Source organism: Ochotona curzoniae, unplaced genomic scaffold, assembly GCF_017591425.1.
Source record: "Ochotona curzoniae isolate NIBS_2020 unplaced genomic scaffold, NIBS_Ocur_1.0 contig_3622, whole genome shotgun sequence".
Classification (NCBI taxonomy): Eukaryota; Metazoa; Chordata; class Mammalia; order Lagomorpha; family Ochotonidae; genus Ochotona; species Ochotona curzoniae.
In genome coordinates, this window is record NW_024465926.1 from 21,442,968 (window position 1) to 21,463,236 (window position 20,269).

The 20,269-nt window shown below is 45.1% G+C and overlaps 1 protein-coding gene across 2 annotated transcripts in view; it reads right to left on the reverse strand.

Annotated features, from left to right (window-relative positions):
- Positions 1–15,941, reverse strand: part of GNAO1 (G protein subunit alpha o1) — a 153,858-nt gene extending 137,917 nt beyond the window's left edge. For both annotated transcript variants that reach the window (XM_040982685.1, XM_040982684.1), the window contains exons 1-2: positions 15,821–15,941; positions 15,559–15,601 (exon numbers count right to left, since the gene is read on the reverse strand). In XM_040982685.1, the coding sequence (XP_040838619.1) occupies positions 15,559–15,601; positions 15,821–15,938 (161 nt within the window). In that variant the 5' untranslated portion in view covers positions 15,939–15,941. The remainder of the gene's footprint in view (positions 1–15,558; positions 15,602–15,820) is intronic.
- Between the last annotated feature and the right edge of the window lie 4,328 nt (positions 15,942–20,269).

Consider the following 20,269-nt stretch of genomic DNA (forward strand, 5'->3'; position numbering starts at 1 on the left):
CTGTAGGAGGTATATATATATTTTTTTTAAGAGAAATTATGGTAATTTAGTGAAATATAACATGCTCATCAACAAGGAAGCTTAAAGATTTTTTTTTCTACAAAAGGGCTTTTTAAAAAAATTCAAAAGTTTTTTTTGAAAAAGTTACAGAGAGAGATCTTCCATCCATTGGTTCACATACCAATCTGAAATCTGGAGCCAGCAACTGTCTCTGGGTCTCCCATGTGGGGGAGGGGCCCAAACAAACGCTTGGGCCAAGGAAGAGTCAAGATTGAAAGATCCCAGTTTTGAAGCTGGCATTGAGATCAAGTGAGTTAAGACACAGCTTGTGACACTGGCATCCTAATTGGAGTGTTGGCATCCCATGTTTGAGCATTGGTTTGAATTCCAGCTGTTCTACTTCTCGTCCAGCTCCCTGCTAATATGCCTAAGAAGACAGCAAAAGATGGCTCAAGGACTTGGACCCTTGTCACCCGTATGGGAGACCTGGGTGGAGTTCTGGGTTCCTGGTTTTGGTCTGGTCCAAAACCAGCCATCTGATATAAGTGGGAAGTGAAACGATTGAAAGAAGATCTGCCCGTCTGTCTCTAATTCTGCCTTTGAAATAAATTAATTAATTCAAAAAAATAAATAAAGATCTGTCTACTCAGACTGGAAGACTGATCAAAATCTTACTGGGAATGTATGTATGTGCACATATGTATGTCACAAAAACTGATTTCAAGGGCAGGCAGTTGGCTCAATGGTTAGTATGCCACTTGTGCCACCTGCATCTCATATTGGAATGCTGAGGTTTGAGTTCCAGCTGTGCTGGGTGCTAATCCACCCCCAGGAGGAAGCAGGTAACATTCAAGTACTTGGGCCTATCTGTACCACCCTCAAGAGGAGACTCATACTGAGTTCCTGACTTGGGGCTAGCCCAGCCCAGTTGTGGCAGGCATCTGTGGGAGAGAATCAGCAGATGGAAGACATTACTCACTTCTCAATTTTTCAAATAATTAAAATACAAATATAGAAACAAACAAAAAGTTAAAACCCTGATTCTAATATTTGCACATAAGCACAAAGAGCTGAGACCGTCTAAAACACTTTTAAGAGGATGACTGAGGTGAGGGGGATTTGTTAAATCAAATATCAAGATTTTATGAATGCTGTAGAGAAAATTCATAAAATGAGCACCAGCAAATACTACATGATCATGAAAATAAACTACAGCTATGTATTACAACTTGGATGAATATTATAAACCCAATGTAGAAGGGAAGATACAAGACCTATGATCTATAATGGAATGATTTTAGGCAAAACACGAGTATATGGTTAGAGGCTACATGCATAAGTAGTAAAGCCCACAGAAAAATAAGGACACACCATGGGAGTTAATGGGGTGGGAAGTGAGGAGGAAGTTGAGATGTGATCAAGAATAGATATTTAGAGACATTTTTGGCTGCTAGCAATGTCTTTTCTTAAATTTTTTTTTTTTAATTTTTATTGGAAAGTCAGGTTTACAGAGAGGAGGAGAGACAGAGGAAGATCATCTGTTCAATGATTCACTCCCCAAGCAGCAGCAACGGCTGGAGCTGCACTGATCTGAAGCCAGGAGCCAGGAACTTCTTCTGGGTCTCCCACGCAGGTGCAGGGTCCCAAAGCTTCGGGCCATCCTCGACTGCTTTCCCAGGCCACAAGCAGGGAGCTGGATGGGATGTGGGACTGCCAGTATTACAACTGGTGCCCATATGGGATCCCAGTTTGTCCAAAGTAAGGAGTTTAGCTGCCAGGCTACTATGCTGGGCCCGCAATGTCCTTTTAAATTAGTAATGGCTTCTAGAGTGCTTGCTGTTTTAATTTTTTTTTTAAAAGTATGTAAGACTAGTGTACTAACCTACGTTGCAACAAAAAAACGCTTCTTAAAAAAAAATATTAGTTTCAATACAACCTCCTCTAAGAAGCCTCCCCGGCCCCAGCAGCATCCTCCTTTCATCTGGCTCCAGTGCTTATTCATGTCTATTTTGACTCACTATTACATCCTGTGTCTACGCAGTGTTGAGCACAAGGTCAGTGTTCAATAAATATTTGTGGAATAATAAACAGTATTTAAACATGTGCAGTGGGAAAAAAGTAGTTATCCCTGGACCAATCAATTGGCAGCAAGCAAGATAACAAGCATTGAGAGGTGTGCTGGAAGAGAGACAACACTAAAAAAACTGAGCTAGAGCAATTACGCAGGGGCCACATCATCTTCCTCTGAGAGTCAAAATGGTAAGAGCTGTCACTTAACGAAGTTCAACCACCTCATCCAATCTTCAGTGTGTCTGTACTGAGTTAATTTTTTAGTCTCTTGTGAATGATGAGGAAACTGAGGTTCAGGAGAGTGAGTACATTTCCCAAATCACAGTGAGAGCCACTACAGCGCAAAGTCAGTGTCTCCAAGGTTCATATCTCTCCATGCTGCTATACTGACTTTCTAGCTGTTTCTTCGTCTATAAAATGTGGGCAAGGTAATGTTCCCAACAAAAGACTTTTGTAAGGCTCCAGGGTGATAATGAATATAGAAGCTGCTTGTATACTTAACACACTAATCAAATGTAAGGAAAATAATACATAACAGGTGTCTCCCATGGAGCCCCGTGGAGCCTCACAAAAGAAACAGATGGTTTCTATTCACATGAAGTTTTCAAGTCAGGTGTAAAAGAAAGCTAAGAAAACAGAAAAACTAGGCATCAACAAGCTGACTGAAGGACATTCAAGGAGCAGCATGCAATGCAGACCACACTGAAAGAGCGGCACTGTGTAGACACACTGCTTCGACTGTGCCATGGGCCTCTGCTTCCACGCTTACGCTCTGTCACCCACCTCCTATACAGCAGCCAGAAGGATTCTACTAAGGCAAACTGCAATTCTTTTTTGATTTAAAAATGCATATTTTATGAGTCAGCTTTATTAAGGTATAATTTACTCAGAGTAAAATTCACCTTTTTTCCTAGGATTACAGTTTAATGAGTTCTAATAAACATACACAGTTGTGTAAGTGCCACAATTAAGAGGGAGAATATTTTCATCACCCATCAAAATTCCCTTGCACCACTTTGTAGTTAATCCCTCTCCCCATCCTTCTTCCCCAACCCCTGGAAACCAGGGCTATCATTTCTGTTCTTGTAGTTTTGCCCTTTCCAGAATGCAGGAAGATCTTTAGAATACAGAAGGTAAGTCAAGCTATCATGCTTCAACTTCCATGTTATTCATAATATCATGGCCCCTGTCTGCTTCTTTAGCCTCATTCCTATCAGTTTTCCCATCCTTAAGGTCCAGTCTCAGTGGCCTGCTGGCTGTTTTGGCCTCAGGACCTTTGTATCTGCTGTTCCCTCTTCCTCAGATCTTTCATGACCTGCTGCCTTCTGACTTCCTCATCTCCCCAGCCACTTTCCATTCCTGAATGCTGATTCCATCCTTCAGAACATTCACCACTATCTGAAGTCTTCCTGTTCACACTGCTTTGTTTACTAACTCTGCTCTAAAAGTGTAAAGTCTTTGCAGGCAGGAAGCTTGTCTATCTTATTAAGAGATCTATTCCTAAATGGCTGATCTTCCATTGGTATCTGGAGCATGAATAGACAAAAGTCATAGAGGTTAGGGAATGGGGAAGTTCATGTAATAGAAATATTAAGGCAAGATTCAAGGACCAAACAGATCCTATATAGCACACAAGAAATAAAAGGGTAGAAGTTGCTGCCATTCCAAACCAGGTTCCCTCCACTGGCATTCTACCTTCCCATTTCCACCTCCCATCCCCCCACACACAGAGGGGACCACAGAGTGCCCTCGTCCACTGGTGCTCTCAGGTTTATCCATGTGCTATGGCATAGGGACCTGCCCCCCACCTCAGCCCTTCTTTGCTTGTCTTGGCTGCTGCTTTCACACAGGTAGCTCAGACTCACAAAGCTTCCTTTTTCCATAATCATGCATCCAGAGGGGGCACTTAGCGGTTGTTTTGTCTTTGAATTCTAGAACCTTTGTCAGTGCCCTCTTTCCACAGAAGTAAAGCACACAGTGCTGGCCTCCAACCCTCAGTATTATAGGGTATATTCCTATTTTTGCAGGGTTCCGACTTCCACTGGGGAGAACACATGTATGCAACACACACTAGTGTCCACAATTCCTTAGGCTTATGTCCTAGTTTTCTTTATCAGTTAGCACTAGAGTTCTGGAAGCTTAGTTTTGTTATAATTTGCCATGTGAATTGTGGGTGGCTACAGTAGAAGGAGTGAAATTCCTTTGCCACAAGAACATCTGCTGTGTTGGACAGCAAGACTTAAATTATGATCTCAAGAGTTAAGCAGAAGTTTAAAGATCTCTCAGTCTAGTTCCCTAATTTTAAGGAACCTGACCAGAGTCACCAGAACATTTAGGGACTCCCAGCCCAGTCTTAATTGTATCGTAAGATTTTCTTCAGTTTGGCTATTATACCTCTCTCCACAGACACTGCTCTTACAAAGGTCAATAATGACTTCAATCACCAAATGCAAATCTTCCTAGTCCTTATCTAAATTGGAAATGCCACGAAATAAAAACTTTTTGGTCACCTAGGACTACTCACAGCATGTTTCCTCCTAGGGTTTCCCAATGTAGCAGGATGCTCTGAGTTTCCTGCTGCCAGTTGGAGCTACCTGCAGATCCCAACAGTGGGCTCCTTCTCCAGTCCTTCCCCCTTCCTGTCCATCTGTACTCCTACCCAATGGGCATCATATCCACTCTCCTGGTTCTACCACACATGGCAGCTGAGCGCAATTATCCTTTTAGCCCCAAATTCCCTTCTAAACACCAGATCATCCAGAAAAACTGTAAATAAACACTTTCCAGAAAGCCATCCTGTCAAGATCTGAAATACATGCTTGTGATGTGATCTGCCATGTTCCTTTTGTTACCTCTCTCCCTGAACCTCTTCCTAATTTCTTGGCATGACTAAACTCTGTCACTCAACTTCAAACGGGCAGGACTTAGCTCATCTACTCTCTTCTCCTCATGTTTAACTAGACACTAGGTCTCATCCAATTCCTCATTGATTTTCCTACCAATGTCCCAATTCAGATTACAAAAATCTCTCAGCTTTCACCTTTGGTCTTCTTTCATCAGAATCCCCAAACATGGTATCATACCGTGTTCAAAGTTCATATTCCTCAGTAAAATTACCAGGGACGCTACAATTCAACCCCGCTCTCCCTTTCCAGTTCCTTCTCTTCATATTCCTACATACTTTCAACTCTTCAGTTACCTGAGGCTGTCCATTACCCCAGGAATTTCCTGTATGTCTGAATTCTGCTTTTGTGCATTAGTTCAAAATACAAATATTTGTTCTTTCTGCATGGTCTTACCAATTTTTTTTTCCAAGATGATTTTGGTTGTGAGGAACAAAATCTCAGTTCAAATTAGTTCGTGCAAAACGAGGGATTTATTGGTTCATGTAACTGTCAAAGAGTCCAACAGTATTCATCAGATATCTTCTGGGCTTCTTCTCTGCTTCTTTCACTCCTCTTACCATCCTTTCCCCTGTACCTCAAACTCTCAAAGGCTCAGTCTCCCTCATGTTAGGTTAGCTTCTTTCGACTATGAAATTCCAAGAGACACCATGACTGGACTGCCTTTAGTCACATACCTAATCCCAGGCCAATCACTGTAGCCAGGAGAATGTGATCTTGTGAATAGCCAGACTTGAGTCAAGTACCCCTTCTATATCCTGGCTTCGGGGCAGGGTGGGATTGGGGGGTTGTGTGGCAGTGACAGATGGCCTCACTGGAAGAGCCTGGAATGAGTGAAGCTGGACAGAATAAAAGCACAGGTATCCACTGAACTCTGAATTCTCACACCTTGCTTCCTCCCAGAGTAATCCTAAGCCCCTATACAAATTAAATTCCGATGATCTCTTGGGTACAATTATGACCCTAGTTTGTCTCCTCCAACTTATTCAAGTCTCTGAAAAAGGAAGTGAATCTTTCCCTAATCAGTATAAGGCCTCCCCCAAAGGTGTAACTCCAGGAAAATGTTAGCAGTCTGCAAATACTGTGTTCAACTATTTTGTTATGAGGTTAATGCCTGATACCCACGGGAATAGGTTAGTTTGCCACTGAACCTCCAAGCACCTAAAACAGTGTGTAACACACATTAAGTGCTATTGCAGTATTGGATCAATAAATGAGTGGCTTGAATGCCAGGTATTAGTATTCTAGCAAATAAACAAAAAAAATTCTTTTAAATTATTCTTTTCACTTCAGAAAGAGAGAAAAAAAAGGCTAAGACAGGAATTTCTTCAACTTCCTTTTCCCTCTGCCTCAACCCTGTATTTCTCTGTGTACTCCCTGCCCTTACTGCCCTTCTGTCAGTCTTGGGGAAGTAGAGGCACACTCATGTCAAGAACAAGCTCTCCCTCCTTGAGGGATTCTACTTTTCCCTCCTCAAGGCTTGCTCTTGACAGCCTCTCAGTGACACAAGCCCCTCCATGTTAGCTAAATACTCGGCCCCATGTTTTTCTCCCACCTCCCTCCCCTTCCTTCTACAACCTTGTATTCTTTGAGGGTCAGGGTTTGGTATGAATCTCTATTTTTGGGCTCCACATACTTCCTCAATCCTGGGCATGACTTAGTTCTCTTTGTGACTGGTTTTCACCCCTGTGCCATTGAAGCAACTCCTGCCCAGGTCATCAATAACTTGCCAGACTCATTGGACACCCATATCTCTGTCTTCCCTGAGTATTGCACTATCTGACTCAACTACCCACTTCTTGAAATTCTTCTGTTCCCTTTCATGACATTACTCTGCCTTGGGTCTTCTTTTTTTCCATTTGTTAACTTTTTATTTTGAATTTTATGGTACAATTTTGTAGAGAATGAGATTTCTGCCCCTCACCCCCAAATTCCTAACCCACGACAGAGTCTCCCCACATTGCTACAATAGTATAGTCCTTCATAAGGAGTCTTCTTTTCCATCTCTCAAGTTACTGCTTTTCAGTTTTCATCACAGCTTTTTCTTCCCAAATTTTTCTCACTTTCTGTGGCCACTGTCTTGGGGCAGGGTGGGGGGTGGCAGGTAGGAGTGCATCCTCTGCCTTCCCTTCCCTTCTCACTCAGCCTGGGGAGGGCACCCACTTCCACAGCTCTTACTATTCACAAGCATCACGGAATTCCAAATGGACTCTTCTCCCCAGGTATGTCCTATCTCCTGATGCACAGAACTAACCAACTACTGGGGATCTTCACTAGAATGAGCCACAAGAATCATGAACATGACCAAACGAAGCCATTATTTTCCTTCCCATGTCCGCTTTCTACCTCTTGCATTGTTTCATTTCAGGGGATACCACCCCACTGGTGGCCAAAACAAGGAAGTATGAATCAACTTCTGGCTAATTTCAAAAACTCATCTCTTCCTCAAATCCTCTTCTACTAATCATCACTAAAGTTCTATTATCCCAGTGCCCAAACAGCCCTTCCATCTGTCTCCTTTACCCATCCACATTCCTACTGCTTTAATTTTGTTCTTGATCTTTCTTTGCCTGGATCACAGAACGAACTTCCTATCTGACTTCTCTGAAGCTCTCTTCCTCAGTTGGAAGATGGAACTAATAACTTTATTTCCTCACAAGTTAATGTGAAAAAACAAATGAAGATATTGACTACAGATGAAAAATGACAATCACATTCCATGGTCATCCAAAGTTTTCAATGGTTTTTGACTTACGTAGAAGAGTAGGTGCATTCCTGGTGTATTTTGTTTATCTTTTAACTAATATTTATTAAGCACCTCCTTTACACTTGACATTGGACTCGGGCTATACTATGAACAAAAATGTCACCACATCTCTGCTTTAGGCAGAAGAGGCACCAGGCTAGAAAGGGACAAAGCCATATAAGCATCTAATAATTTACAAGGTGTAACATGTTTAGTAATTTCAGAGTCCAGGGGATAAAATGGAGAAGGTGACAGAGAGTCACTTTTAAAGCATGGTGACACTACTCCCTCCGGCAAAGTTTTACAGAAAAACTAGCTGTTGGCTAACACATAGGCCGGGAATTTGAGAGAAACTCTTGGCCATGAAGTCTAATTCTTATGCATGATCTTCCTCTTCCTTTTCTGGCATAGCATTTGCTTCTAAGATGGCTGACAAACTAAGGGAGTAAAAGGACAAATTCAGGGCACTGACTATTAGACTTGCAGAATTTTATTTTACTTAAACTTTAAATGGTGCTATGAAAAGCATGTTTCTCCTTTTCTTTGTAAAGAAAATTAGAACTAGAGATGGCTCAGCATTTAAAACCTGTGGGTGGTAAATACTCCCATTATTCCCCTACTGCATTTCTAGCTTCTAGGTTTCTCTTTGCATTTACTGTATCTTAGAACTGAAAACTCTGAGTAGGAACAAGACATTTTAAAGTGAAAGTCTGTATCTTGTTTAAGAGACAAACTGAGGACCAGAAGGGCTAAACGATCTGCCCAAAGTCAAGTCAGGCAGTATGTAAAAATTAAAACACAAATGCCCTGCTCCTTCCCTTTTTACCAGTCTGCCAATCTCCCAAACTCCAGGACCTTAGAACCTTTACCCTGGACAAGGCCCTTAATCTGCAGTCATGCCTGGTCGGGGCCAGTACTCTCTCCACTTCTGAGTATCCTGAAAGCTACAGACAAACCACTTCTCTCTCTAACATGTCCTTGGCTCTCTCTTCCCAGAAATGTTCTGTTTCTGACAGATACTTTCAATTCCTCCTTATTCACTTGAGAACCAGGCCTGCTTAAAAAGTTTGGCTTAATGTGTTTTCTCAAAATGCTCTCAGAACTACAACTTTCTTGGTTGACAAAGTTTAGTGGTTGTGGTGGATCTGCTGCAATTACCTTGGTCTTCACAGAACCTTCAGGGAAATCTCAAATCCTCCACGAGATGGAATCACCATAGGTGCTTTTATATTTATAAGTTCACCCAAAAAACAGAGGGGATTCCCAATTCCATTGACCTTTCAGCTTACAAAAGGAGTCTTGATTACCGATGTTCTAATTATTTCAGAAAACTGAGCCCTTAACAAAGTCAGAGGCAGAGTTACTGGTCTGCACTCCTAGCTCAGTGCTCTTTGTCTTTGTAACATCACCCAAGCCCCTTGGGTTGAAGCAGCGACGCCATCAAAAATGTCACATCAGTTATGACAACACAGTTTGTTACGTAACTGGTGCTGCACAGCAGACAAGGGGAAGAAAAGTCATGAACATGAGCCGCGGAGCTATTCCCCCACCCTTTCATGGCTCTCAGCGTGGCTAAGTACTCCATACTTAACAAGTGAACTCTACACAAGAAGGGAATACCCTCTAATCATTCAAAGGAATTAAAGACTAGAGCTAACACTGGTATAATGATTTCCACATTTCAGACACTGTTATAATGTGCATTTCATCTGGCAAACTCATTTCATGCTCACAATACCCCTACTGGGGAGATATGTTTGTTATTTTATAAGGAGGGAAATGGAGGCACCAAACTTAAGTAACTTGTCTAAGTTCTACATCCAGAGGCAGCCTGGTTGCAGAGCCCACACTCTTAACCACTCTCAACTGAAGAGAAGTACACTGAGCTGCTTCTCTAAATAAGAAACTACCTGTTTCTTCCAAATCAGTTAACAGGTCACTGCTCCTTCCTCCCCTTCCCCATATTAACAACTAATTTCTTTAACACTTTCCTTTATACTAAATTGTGTGTGAATAAAAGAGAAAAAATAAATAAAAATGTGATTCAAATCTGAGCCAATTCTTAGAATGGAATTCATTTGGGCACCTTCAAGCTTTTCATGTGATGCAATCAGTAACAGTGGAGTGCCCTGCTCATGGCACGCACTTTGCTTTTTGTTTTTGTTTTTTTCCTTTGCAAGAGAAAGCAAGAAAAAGTAAAATCTTTTATCTTTGGGGCCCCCAATGTTTGCAATATGTAATGCTGGATCAATCTGAAGCCAGGAGCTGGGAACCAAATCTGGGTTTCCCATGTGGGTGGTAGGACCCAAGGACTTGAGTCATTGTTGTTCACAGAATTTATATCAGCAGGAAGCAGGAATCAGCAGGCATCAGCAGTGAGGCGGGGGCTCAAACCTAGCCACTCCCAATGGAGTCCCAAGTGGTACCTTAACCACTAGGCTCCATCACCTACTGTTTTTAAACCCTTGTAGTACATGCATTTACACACACACTTTTCTGTTTCTCAAAATGAAAAATGTTTTTTTTTTTGCTAGTATCAATTTTGTTAACTGTTTCCAAAAATGCTTTATCCCAGTCTGAAATCCTTCCCTCTGCCAGCCTGTTTGTTGTCTTTCTGATCGAGGTGCTCTGGTAATAAGGTCTGATTTCATTAGAAACGAGTTGAAAATACTGGGAGACAAGAAATCAACTCCCTGCATTCAAGGGATTGAGCACATGTCAGAAAAATAGGACCTTATTTGAATCATATTAAATCTCCAGTGTTAACAAAGCTAGGGTAATGTACAGTTGAAAAACATGAGTAATTTTGTCTTATCTTGGGCAGATGTGGCATGCTAAGAAGACAATACAATCTGGCTGGCTTCAAGATGGCACTTGGACAATGAGTGCTACAAATGTGACCCAGCCCCAGACAGAGGGAAGTTCTGGATTCTTTTCCAGCCATGTCAACTCACATGCAACTTCATTCATGGATCTAACTGGTGGCAAGGTATATAGGTTTCAACTCAGAAATGAACGAGTAATTAATGCTCAAGAATTCCACACCTAGTTCCTAAAAAGATGGGGTGGGCTACTATTTGCTGCCCTTCTGGCAGGAATGTCTGCTGGTGTTTTCAGCTCAGTGAACAGTTAGGAGGGAGAGAGCTCCATCCATTAGCAGAAGAGAACTCATGTGCTACGTGATCTGACATTCAGTTCACGCTCACGCAGTCTCCAGTGAGCAAGGTGCATCCATTTGAATAAACATGGAGACAGGCAGAAGAGAGGGAGGCAAAGCAGCTACAGGACGAGGTGATGGCAGAAACAAGTTCACAAATCTAGCAGAGCAGCTCTCAAGAGAATCTTAACATGAGACCCAAGGGGCATGTCGGAGCAACATGCCATTTTATATGGCTCTGAGCAAGTTGCCAGTTGTCTTTTCATTAACACTAGAGCTACCTGGAAGGTGCTGAACAGCACTGTGCTAGAAGAGTTAAGACTTGTCCTAAACTCAGACCAAACTGTTATTGCCCTAATTACAAGGTCAGAGCCAGCTTGGAGGAAGAAACTACCATATATATACATATACATACATATAAAATTTTATTTCATGTCATTTTATTATTTATAATAATGCATTATTTTATTGTTTTTGGACAGCCAAGAGACTTTTTAAGATTGCCCTCTCTGAAATAGTGGGGTCTTACTTCAGAAATACATCCCACTTATGAGGCCTGGAAAATTCTGTATGAAAACTGATATGTTCATTGGGAAACTGCTGAAATGTTATTTTAAAATAGCACTGAACACATAGCTTGGAAGTAAATGCACAACCAATGTCCTCTACATTGTGTGTCCATTTATGTAAAGCCTACCATCTAGCAAGACACACCTCATTACCACCTTTGAATTCTCACTCCTCCCCACCAAAAAAAAAAAAAAAAAATCTGAGTAAGCTCCAGAGAGAAACAACCTGACTTTGACATTACAAAAGACTTTAAAAAATCAAATAAGGCCAAACTGATGCCCACAGCAACCCCATAGTTCATTCTACATTTTTATTAGGTGCAGTCAAAGCAGCTGACACTATTTGTTCAGAACTGGGAAACCACTTAAATGTTCTGTTTATTCTATGCCTCATAAAATACAATTCTTTAAGAGATTTCTTTGTAAGGATATAGTAATTAACAAAATTGACACTTCCTTTAAACTTTTTGATTAGTTTCAATAACTAAGAGTCACACTGATTGACTGCAAAATGATGAGGCTATAAAATAGATGAAGTCACATCTCCCACCAAAAATTATTTAAAATGCCAGGTACCCACCCCCAAAAAAGGAGTTCCTGATTACTCACAGTATGTGGAAAATTATATTTGCACTGTCTCAATTACCGCTGCTTATTTCTCAGTACTGAAACGCTTTGGATTGTCTGACATGATGCCCAGAAATACGAGTTCACAGTCCCATTCACAAACCGAGGAAGCCACGTCTAAATGAAAGTCTTAACACGGGTACTAGGATTCAGGCTTTGAAAATGACCATTTTCAAATTTTCTGGGACATCCTTTAAACACGAGCAACTTTGCTCTTCCAGCAAGTAAGGAACAGAACAACTTCAAAGGTCTCTGCAAGATTCCCCTGCTGACGAGGGTACCAGCACTTTATCCTAGCAGCATCTGCCAGCCAGGCCTTCTTTTCCTTTCAGTCACCACAGGCATATATGGAGGCTATTCCTTCCAGCCAGCACACCACAACATTGAGGAAAACACAGGCTGAACGGAACGCTCTTTGCTCTTCTGGAAACACTGAATTCAAGGCAACTAGTCATGTCTGAATGTTCATATGTTCTTCTCAGCCCAATAGGCAGAGCTGGGAACGAAACCTCACCTCCCACTGGGAAACCACCGGGTTCTCACAGGACACGGTTCATGGAGGACTCTACCCTTCTAATTTCATCTGTCCAGCTGAGATCTGCAAGCATTCTTATTGACTCACACACATGACCCAATAGATGAGTTACTGATTGCACAGCACAGGAAGTCTGAAACTGCTTTCTCTAAGTGCCTCCTAGATTTTGGGGTTAGGCCTCACCCACAGTATAATTCTGATTCCAAGTGTCTCTCAGTCAAGTGGTGATCTTGCCTGCGAGGGAGAACTCCAAAGAATTTGTCACTATGATACTGTGACATCAATTCCACTTTTTGTGGTTAATAAAACAAGTCCTGCATCCAGCCTGGCACAATGCCCTGGTCTGATTTATTTTAAGCCAAGCTGGAGGGTTCACAAGGAAGGCTGCCATTCATGAATGTGTCAGGACAACAAGTATGCCAGGGTCCCTTGCGGTAAAACTTCCACGGGTCAGAAAACTGATTGACCCCCCCTGCTTCAGCAAACTAAGCCTACTCCCTAAGGTAGGATGATATGTTACCCCTTTAAAAAATACTAATTGTTTTACTTATACAATCTGTTTTGCCAGACATTTTACTTCCAAAAGGTGTCCTGTGAGAGTTGGTACAGGGATTAGTGCAAAAGAAATATTCCAATTCCTTACTTAACTGTCTCAAACACCAACACTTCATTCCCTACCCCCACTCTTAACACACAATGAAACAAAATACGAAGACATAGGATTTTCCAGACAAATCTACATACAGCCTTAATTTAAGACTTTTCTGCCCCAGCACAGAATTAGAATTTTTTGTTCTAAAGTGGCACACCTATCTCCTCAGAGAGCTCAGCTCTCTTTGAATAAAAAAGGCAAGGCACCCTTGGGGGGACTCAGCATATATTTTTAAACTTCTTATTAAATCAACCTAATTTATGGGGCATGTTCAAGGAAAAGCAGGTAAGGAAGGAGTTGCTTTGGCCGACTCTAGCCAGTCCCCCCTCCTTCCTCCATTGCTCTGCTCCAGCAAGGATTTCCGAGTGCCTTCGTCTCTTCCAAAGCCACTCGGCTCTCTCCGTCAGAGCCCCGATTAGGCTCCGAACACTGCCGAGTCCCTCCGAGCCAGGTGCCCAACCACACCGAGCTAAGCCGAATGTGACCGAATTGAGCCCCATCGACTTTTCCGGTCTCCGCTGGGCGCTGTCCACCACTCGCAACGCCTGAAACCTCACCCCGCTCGGGTGGCTGGGGCTTCTACCAGGCTCCAACCCCACGCTATTACAGATTACTGACTTCTGAACTTTGGAGACATCTTCCCTTGGGAGAAAGTGGGTGCTTCGGCTTCCATTTACCGACCGCAAGGGCTCCAGGCAGATGCAACATGCACCTTGTTGCAAAAAGCAATTCCCAAGGCTCCGCCTCCCCATCCATTAGGGCTGCAGGAGCTCCGGGAGAAGCCCCAGGCCAAATTACCGGTGGCTCAGAAGGGTGCGGCAAGCCGTGGGGGCCTCTGCACAGAAAGCCCCAGGGAGCCTTCGAACAAAACACGAACATGTGAAGCATATGGGGGGGTGCTGCCTCCTAGCCACTACTCCCTACCATCATGGCGCCGCCTGGAACCCGCTTGTCATGCCTGTTACACATGCAAGATTTCTTGCTTCTTGGTTCCCAAACAGAACACTCCGTTTCCCACCCACCTTCCCACGAAAGGGGTTTTTATTTTCTATTGTTTTCCTACGGGATGCAATTACTTCGGCTATCTTGTCAAGTTGAAAAATAATCATTTTTGTTTACTGCACAGCAACCCCTAATTAGGAGCTGTGTGTGCATGAAGGTGTCACAGCAAAGCGACGTGGAATCCTCACTAAACGGTCTTAACGAACTCCTCCACCCAGAACTATCAGGCCAAACGGAAGCAGCCAGGTCAGGAGGCCTGGTACCCCTTTCCTGCTGGCCATCCCCTCCCCAAGCAGAGCTGCCAGTTAGCACACCAGGTACTGCTACGTGCATGGGGCAAGATGCGAGCCTGCCAGTGGGAAGGAGGGGCGAGGCTCCTTATTGAGAAAGTGTGGAAGGGAAGGAATATCCCATTTTGCTTTAATTTTCAACCATCACTCAAATCCACCCCCAGCTAATTAGAAGGGGAAATTGATACCTAAGGCAGAGGGTGGTGGCAGCAAGTGGGGCCTTAAAACTGCATCATGGGTAGAATACATGTAAGACAGGCCTATGCAGAGTGTAAATAAATACACAGATAAGGGCCACAGGGGAGGAAAGCTGCCCCAGTCAGGGCAGCAAACGTGGAGAGGCAGGGAAGGAAGAGGGGAGAGACGGGGCCCAGGCAGCAAGAGGCAAGCATTTTAGTCCCACAGCCAGTCTCCCACCTATGCCAGGATGCATCTATGCCAGTCACATCACTTAGGGGCCCATCCCTAACCCTGGCTGCTTTTTGGGTGGGTGGGTGGGGAGTAGAAACCACAACCTCCAATTCAGCACCAAAAACCCATGAACAGCAGACACTTTATCCTGCACACAGTCTAGGGCTGGGTCCCCTCCAAGTTCAAAATCAATGCAGGGCAAAGAGCAGGGAGAAGCGAGATTCTGGATCTCCAGGGCAGGGGCATGAAAGGAGGAGGAGGGAATGGAGACAGCCAGACACACGGAACACGCCACCGGCGGGAGTAATGATGCTAATCATGCCAACAGTGTGATGTTCTGATCAATATGGCGGACACTGTCATTCATACAACTACAGGCGCTCCCCTTCCCCCCCAACACCCACCCAAGGAGTTGGGGTGGAGGACCCAGAACCAACGTAAGAGAGGGGGAGGGCTGTCAAGTGCTGGTGTGTGTGTGTGTGTGTACGAATTAAAAAACAGGCCTGGGGTGCAATGTGGAGTGCATGAGGTCATAAAAACGATCTTTAAAAATTATTCTTAATAAAAGTACAAATGGCAACACCACAGAGACTTACTTCATCTGCTTCACAATGGTGCTTTTCCCCGATTCTCCAGCCCCTGTTGGGACACAGATTGGGGGGGGACACTGGTGAGTGTCAGCTTGGAGGCACTTGGGGAGGGGGCGAGGAAAGCATGCGAAGGCTGGGCAACCCCGTGCATAAGGTGGGGCCAACTCAGGGACTAGGGCTGCCAGAGCAAGGTGGAGCAGGGGGCTGGTGGCAGGGGGTGTGGAGTGGCCAGGGTCAGGGGACGGGGGGTGGCAACCTCGGTTCTTACCCAGCAGGAGTAATTTCACGTCTTTGGCAGCGCTGATGCCATCCTCTTTGAGGTTTTTCTCAATCGCCTTGCTCCGCTCGAGGGCGGCTCTCTCCTCTGCGCTCAGAGTACATCCCATGGTGGCCCCTTCCCTGCCACAGCCCGCTCGACTCGGCTGGCACGGCTCCCCTGCTTGGAGCGCCCCCCACCCCCCCAGAGAGCAGAGCCTGGGCTCAAAGGGGGAAAAAAATCACGGTATTCTTTCCTGGGGGCTGGAAACAAAAATGTCAGGAAACCAGCACCCCCCCCAAAAAAAGGCTGCTAACCAGATCCCGGCAGCCGAGACTCGCGGCACCTGGCGTGGGTCTGGCGGTGGTGGTGGTGGTGGTGGTGGTGGTGGTGGGGTGTCCAGATGAGGGTGGCCAAGGTCTCGGGTTCCGGAACCGGGAGAAGAGGCGCTGGGTGCAGGCACGGAGGCTTAGTGCACGACCCCCCTCCCCAAAAAATAAGAGTCAAAGCTGGATTCACAGCTGGAACCCGCGGAGGGTGGGGTGGGGGGCAGGGTGGGTCCTTCTGCCGCGGCTATCGGAGGAGGCGTCTGGCGGAGGCGGCGGTGTCGGCGGCGCGGGATGTGGAGGGAGTGAGTTAGGGGGTGCTGCTAGTGCATGTGCATCGCCGGTCCTCAGCCGTCGGTGCGTCCGAGGCGACTTCGCCGGTCCCCGCGCGCTGGGCAGGGCTGGGCAGGGGCCGGGCGGGGGGCAAGTCTCTAGCGGGAGAAGATGTCGCTGTCTTCCAGCGCTCGCATCGCTCGGTGGAGCCTACCGGAGAGGGGGGAGAGCGCGAGGGAGCCGCGGCCAGTCGGGAGCTCGAGGGAGAGGTTGAGAGAGAGAGAGAGAGAGAGGAAAGGCAGGGAGGGAGGGGGGAAATGAAGGGAGAGCAGGAGCGAGAGAACGCGCGCGCGAGCCCGAGCGGGGGAGGGGGCGAGCGCAACGGCGAGTGCGCCGGCGGCCTTGCGCACCCGGCTCCGCCAGCCGCCCGCTGACGTCAGCAGGGCCGCGCGCCGGTACCCGGGGGGGCGGGAGGGGCGGAGGCCGGGAGGCCACGGGAGGCGCGCGCCCGGGGCCTCGCCTCAGCTGGCGGCGGCGCGCAGGCGCGCTCGTGCGCGTGGCGCGGCCTCCCCTTCCCCCAGCGTGGGTCGGGCTCGCGGCTCCCTCAGGGTGGGCGCGGGCGGGCCCGGCGAGGGCGCGGCCTGGGGCCGGCGGGCTGCGCGCGGTGGCGCCCCATCCCGCTCCGGCTCCGGCCCCGCGCGGCGGCTGCGCCGGCCTTCTGCTCAGTGAGAGCCCGAGTGTGGGCGAGGCTGTCAGGTGGGCCCCCCATCCCGATCCCGGTTTGCGTCTGGCGCGACCTGTCTTCCCTCTCGGGTTTGCTCTCCATCTTGTCTTCAGTAGTTAGGGACCGAAACGGCCGAGGCCAAGTTATTTCAGCAGAGGTGAGGCGATAAGACACGAATAAACCCGTGTACCCCATGATTGGCCTCTGTGGGGTCCCGAGGCTGACTTGCGGTTTTTACTCCTTGAATCCACGTTTATTGAGTATCTAGCAGGTGAGAGAGAACATTGTGAGAAGAGGAACCCCGCAGGCTGAGGCAGAAACAAGGCCAGGGCTGTGTCGCCTGGGCTTTGGGCCAGGCTCGGTGTGCGCGGGAGGGCCACTCCCTTCCAGGGGAGCTTCGGTACCCGAGCTGCTAGCAAAATGCTTCCCTAATTTTTCCAACGTGTTGGCAATGTTGGACAATTTAGCTTGGATGAGGACTTTGGATTCTTGTGTCTTATCCCTCCCCAAATTAAAAAAAAAAAGTTAATTCTGAGTAGAGTTTTGAAGAGAGAATATTTTTTTCCATCTTTTAGAAGATTTTTTTTTCTCCCTGTCTCAAAGACCCTGAGACCCGCGGGTCAGTTACTCAGTATATGGCTGACCAAATACTGAGGAAATCGGTAGACTTTTGCCAAAGAGCTGGCATGTTCTGGGTGGTCTCAGAGTTTGCGGAAATAGGTTTTGTTTTTTTTTTTCTGCACAAAATAGTTTTACAATCAGTTCCACCAGACAGCCCCAGGGGCCTCCTAGAGACGAGGGCCAAGAGACAAGATTGCATGGGGATGGGAGCGGCAAGCAGCCAGTGAAAAACAGTTTTCTTTCTAACAGTTGGGCATTTCTGTGGCTCTGAAAGCAAACTTGTTTGTTTCATTTCAACAAAAGAAAAAAAATCAACCACTCCTGTTTTGGAAATGTTACCCAGCATAAAAATATTTGCATGGGGAAAAAAAAGTCAGGCCGTTTAGGCCCACCCAGAAGAGAGTAATTTTCCCTAGAAAAATTATAAAATGTAGTTATTTCCCCATTTGCCTCGTTCTGGAAATAACTGTGTCAAAAACATGTATGCACTGTAATTTGAACATTTAAAGTTGAACCATATTTTACATATTCTAGGAAACTGGCGTAGGACTCTCATAAGGAATTGTTTCATAAAGTTTCATAACCACTTCCGTACCACCCTTCTAGTTCCCTTCTTCCTCTGTGTTTGTGTGTGTGTTTGAGAGAGGATGTTGGTTTAGGGGATAAATCTGGTTTGCCTTCAAATCAAGGAGTCTGTCAGAATCAGCCTTTCAAAACCCAAGCATATAATGCTTAACTCCCCAGCATTCTATAGGTTTTTATTATTTCTTGTACAGGTTGCTAGGACAATTATTCAAATCTATCGGATGCAGGGGGGAAAGCTGAGCAACCTCACCCAGCTCCTGCTATCTGTTAAGATTGTATTTGGAATACTGAGGAGGTAAGAATTAAAATATTTTCTTACAGCTGGTGGGTCACAGTTTATGTTTTAAATGAAGCCATAGAGTACTTTCATATTAAATTATTTTAAGAGCCTAGGCTCTTGGGGCGCATTCTGATTTGCGTGGTTTAGGTATATTTAATCCTTGGTCTTAGACCCTGAATGGTTGAAACACAAACCTGTCATTTGTATATTTCTCTACTTACTCTGACTTAGTAAGCACCTACCAGGTGTTATAGATGTTGTATTTCAGGTTTGTCTACCCTGTTTTCTTTTTCTGGATCATTTTGCATCATTATAAGTTGTGTTTCATAAAAGACTAATAATAATCCGCTTCATTTGTACAGCGCTTTTCAGCTTAGTGAGCACTTTTACAAAAATGAGCTCATGTGATCCTGCTACATAAACTGGAGTTCTCTGCTGTGGTGTGGGAGGCATGGCTGAGTGGGGAGAGCCTGGATGATGAATGCAGATCAACCAGGGTACCCATTTCACAGCTGAGCAAGATGAGTCTCCGAAGCGCTGAATAGCTTAGATCTGGAACTTGCTTTAAGGTCACAGAGACCTCAGGAGTCAGCAAGTACTCCTTTGACAGATTTGCATACTCTATGAGAACAAGTATGCTTTTCAGACTCACGAGAAGGCTTACACTCCTAGATCTCAGTCTTATTCTGGTTTCCCTAAAGGAAGTAGGAATGAGACTAGTTCAGTTTTGTGTGAAGTATTAATAGTTAGAAAACACAAGTGTTTAATGTGTCCACAGTTAGTTCTTGTGGGAATGAAGCAATGGCAGTCCGAACCTCAGGAGTAGAGAGAATGGACCAAGGACAGATTGTATTTGATTTTCTGTCATATAATCCTCAAAATTATATTTTTTTCTGATTCTTACTGTAGACCAGAGAGTTACTCTCACCCCATCCTTAGCTGTCCTCTTTGCTACAATTTCAAAAGTAGGCAATTAGAACGTTTTGTATACTCTCTAAAAGGAACAACGGTAAGGCCTACATTTAATTGCTTCTGTACTACATTTCTGGAGGACAGTAATTCATGATGAAACACAGCTCCCAGTTCTGACAAATTAGAATGTGGGTTCTGATTAAGTGAAATTAATTTCCCTATTTGTTCCCTTACATGGTTTCTTTAATTAAAAATAGATATATATGTATTTAAAGATTTATTTCTTTTCATTGAAAAGGCAGATATACAGGGAGAAGGAGATAAAGAGAAATATCTTCCATCCATTTATTCACTCTTCAAATGGCTGCAACAGCCAGAGCTTCAACTGCAACAGCTGAAGCAAGGAACCAGGAGGCAGGAGCCTTCCCTGGATCTCCCACGTGAGTGTAGGGTCCCAACGCTTTGGACCATCCTTTACTGCTTTTGCGGACCATACGCAGGGTGCTGAATGGGAATGGAACCGCAGGGAATGACCCAGCGCCCACATGGAATGCTGGCAGTTGCAGGCAGAGGATTATCAAATTGAGCACTGACCCCAAATGTGCATATATTGACAATATGTACGGTTGAATATATCATTGTTAAACTTGAAGGGAGGTTTAGATGTAAGAGCTTAGAATCTTAAATTCTTAAAACTCCCAGAACATTTTCTTAAAGCCATGCATTAAATCAGTTGGGAT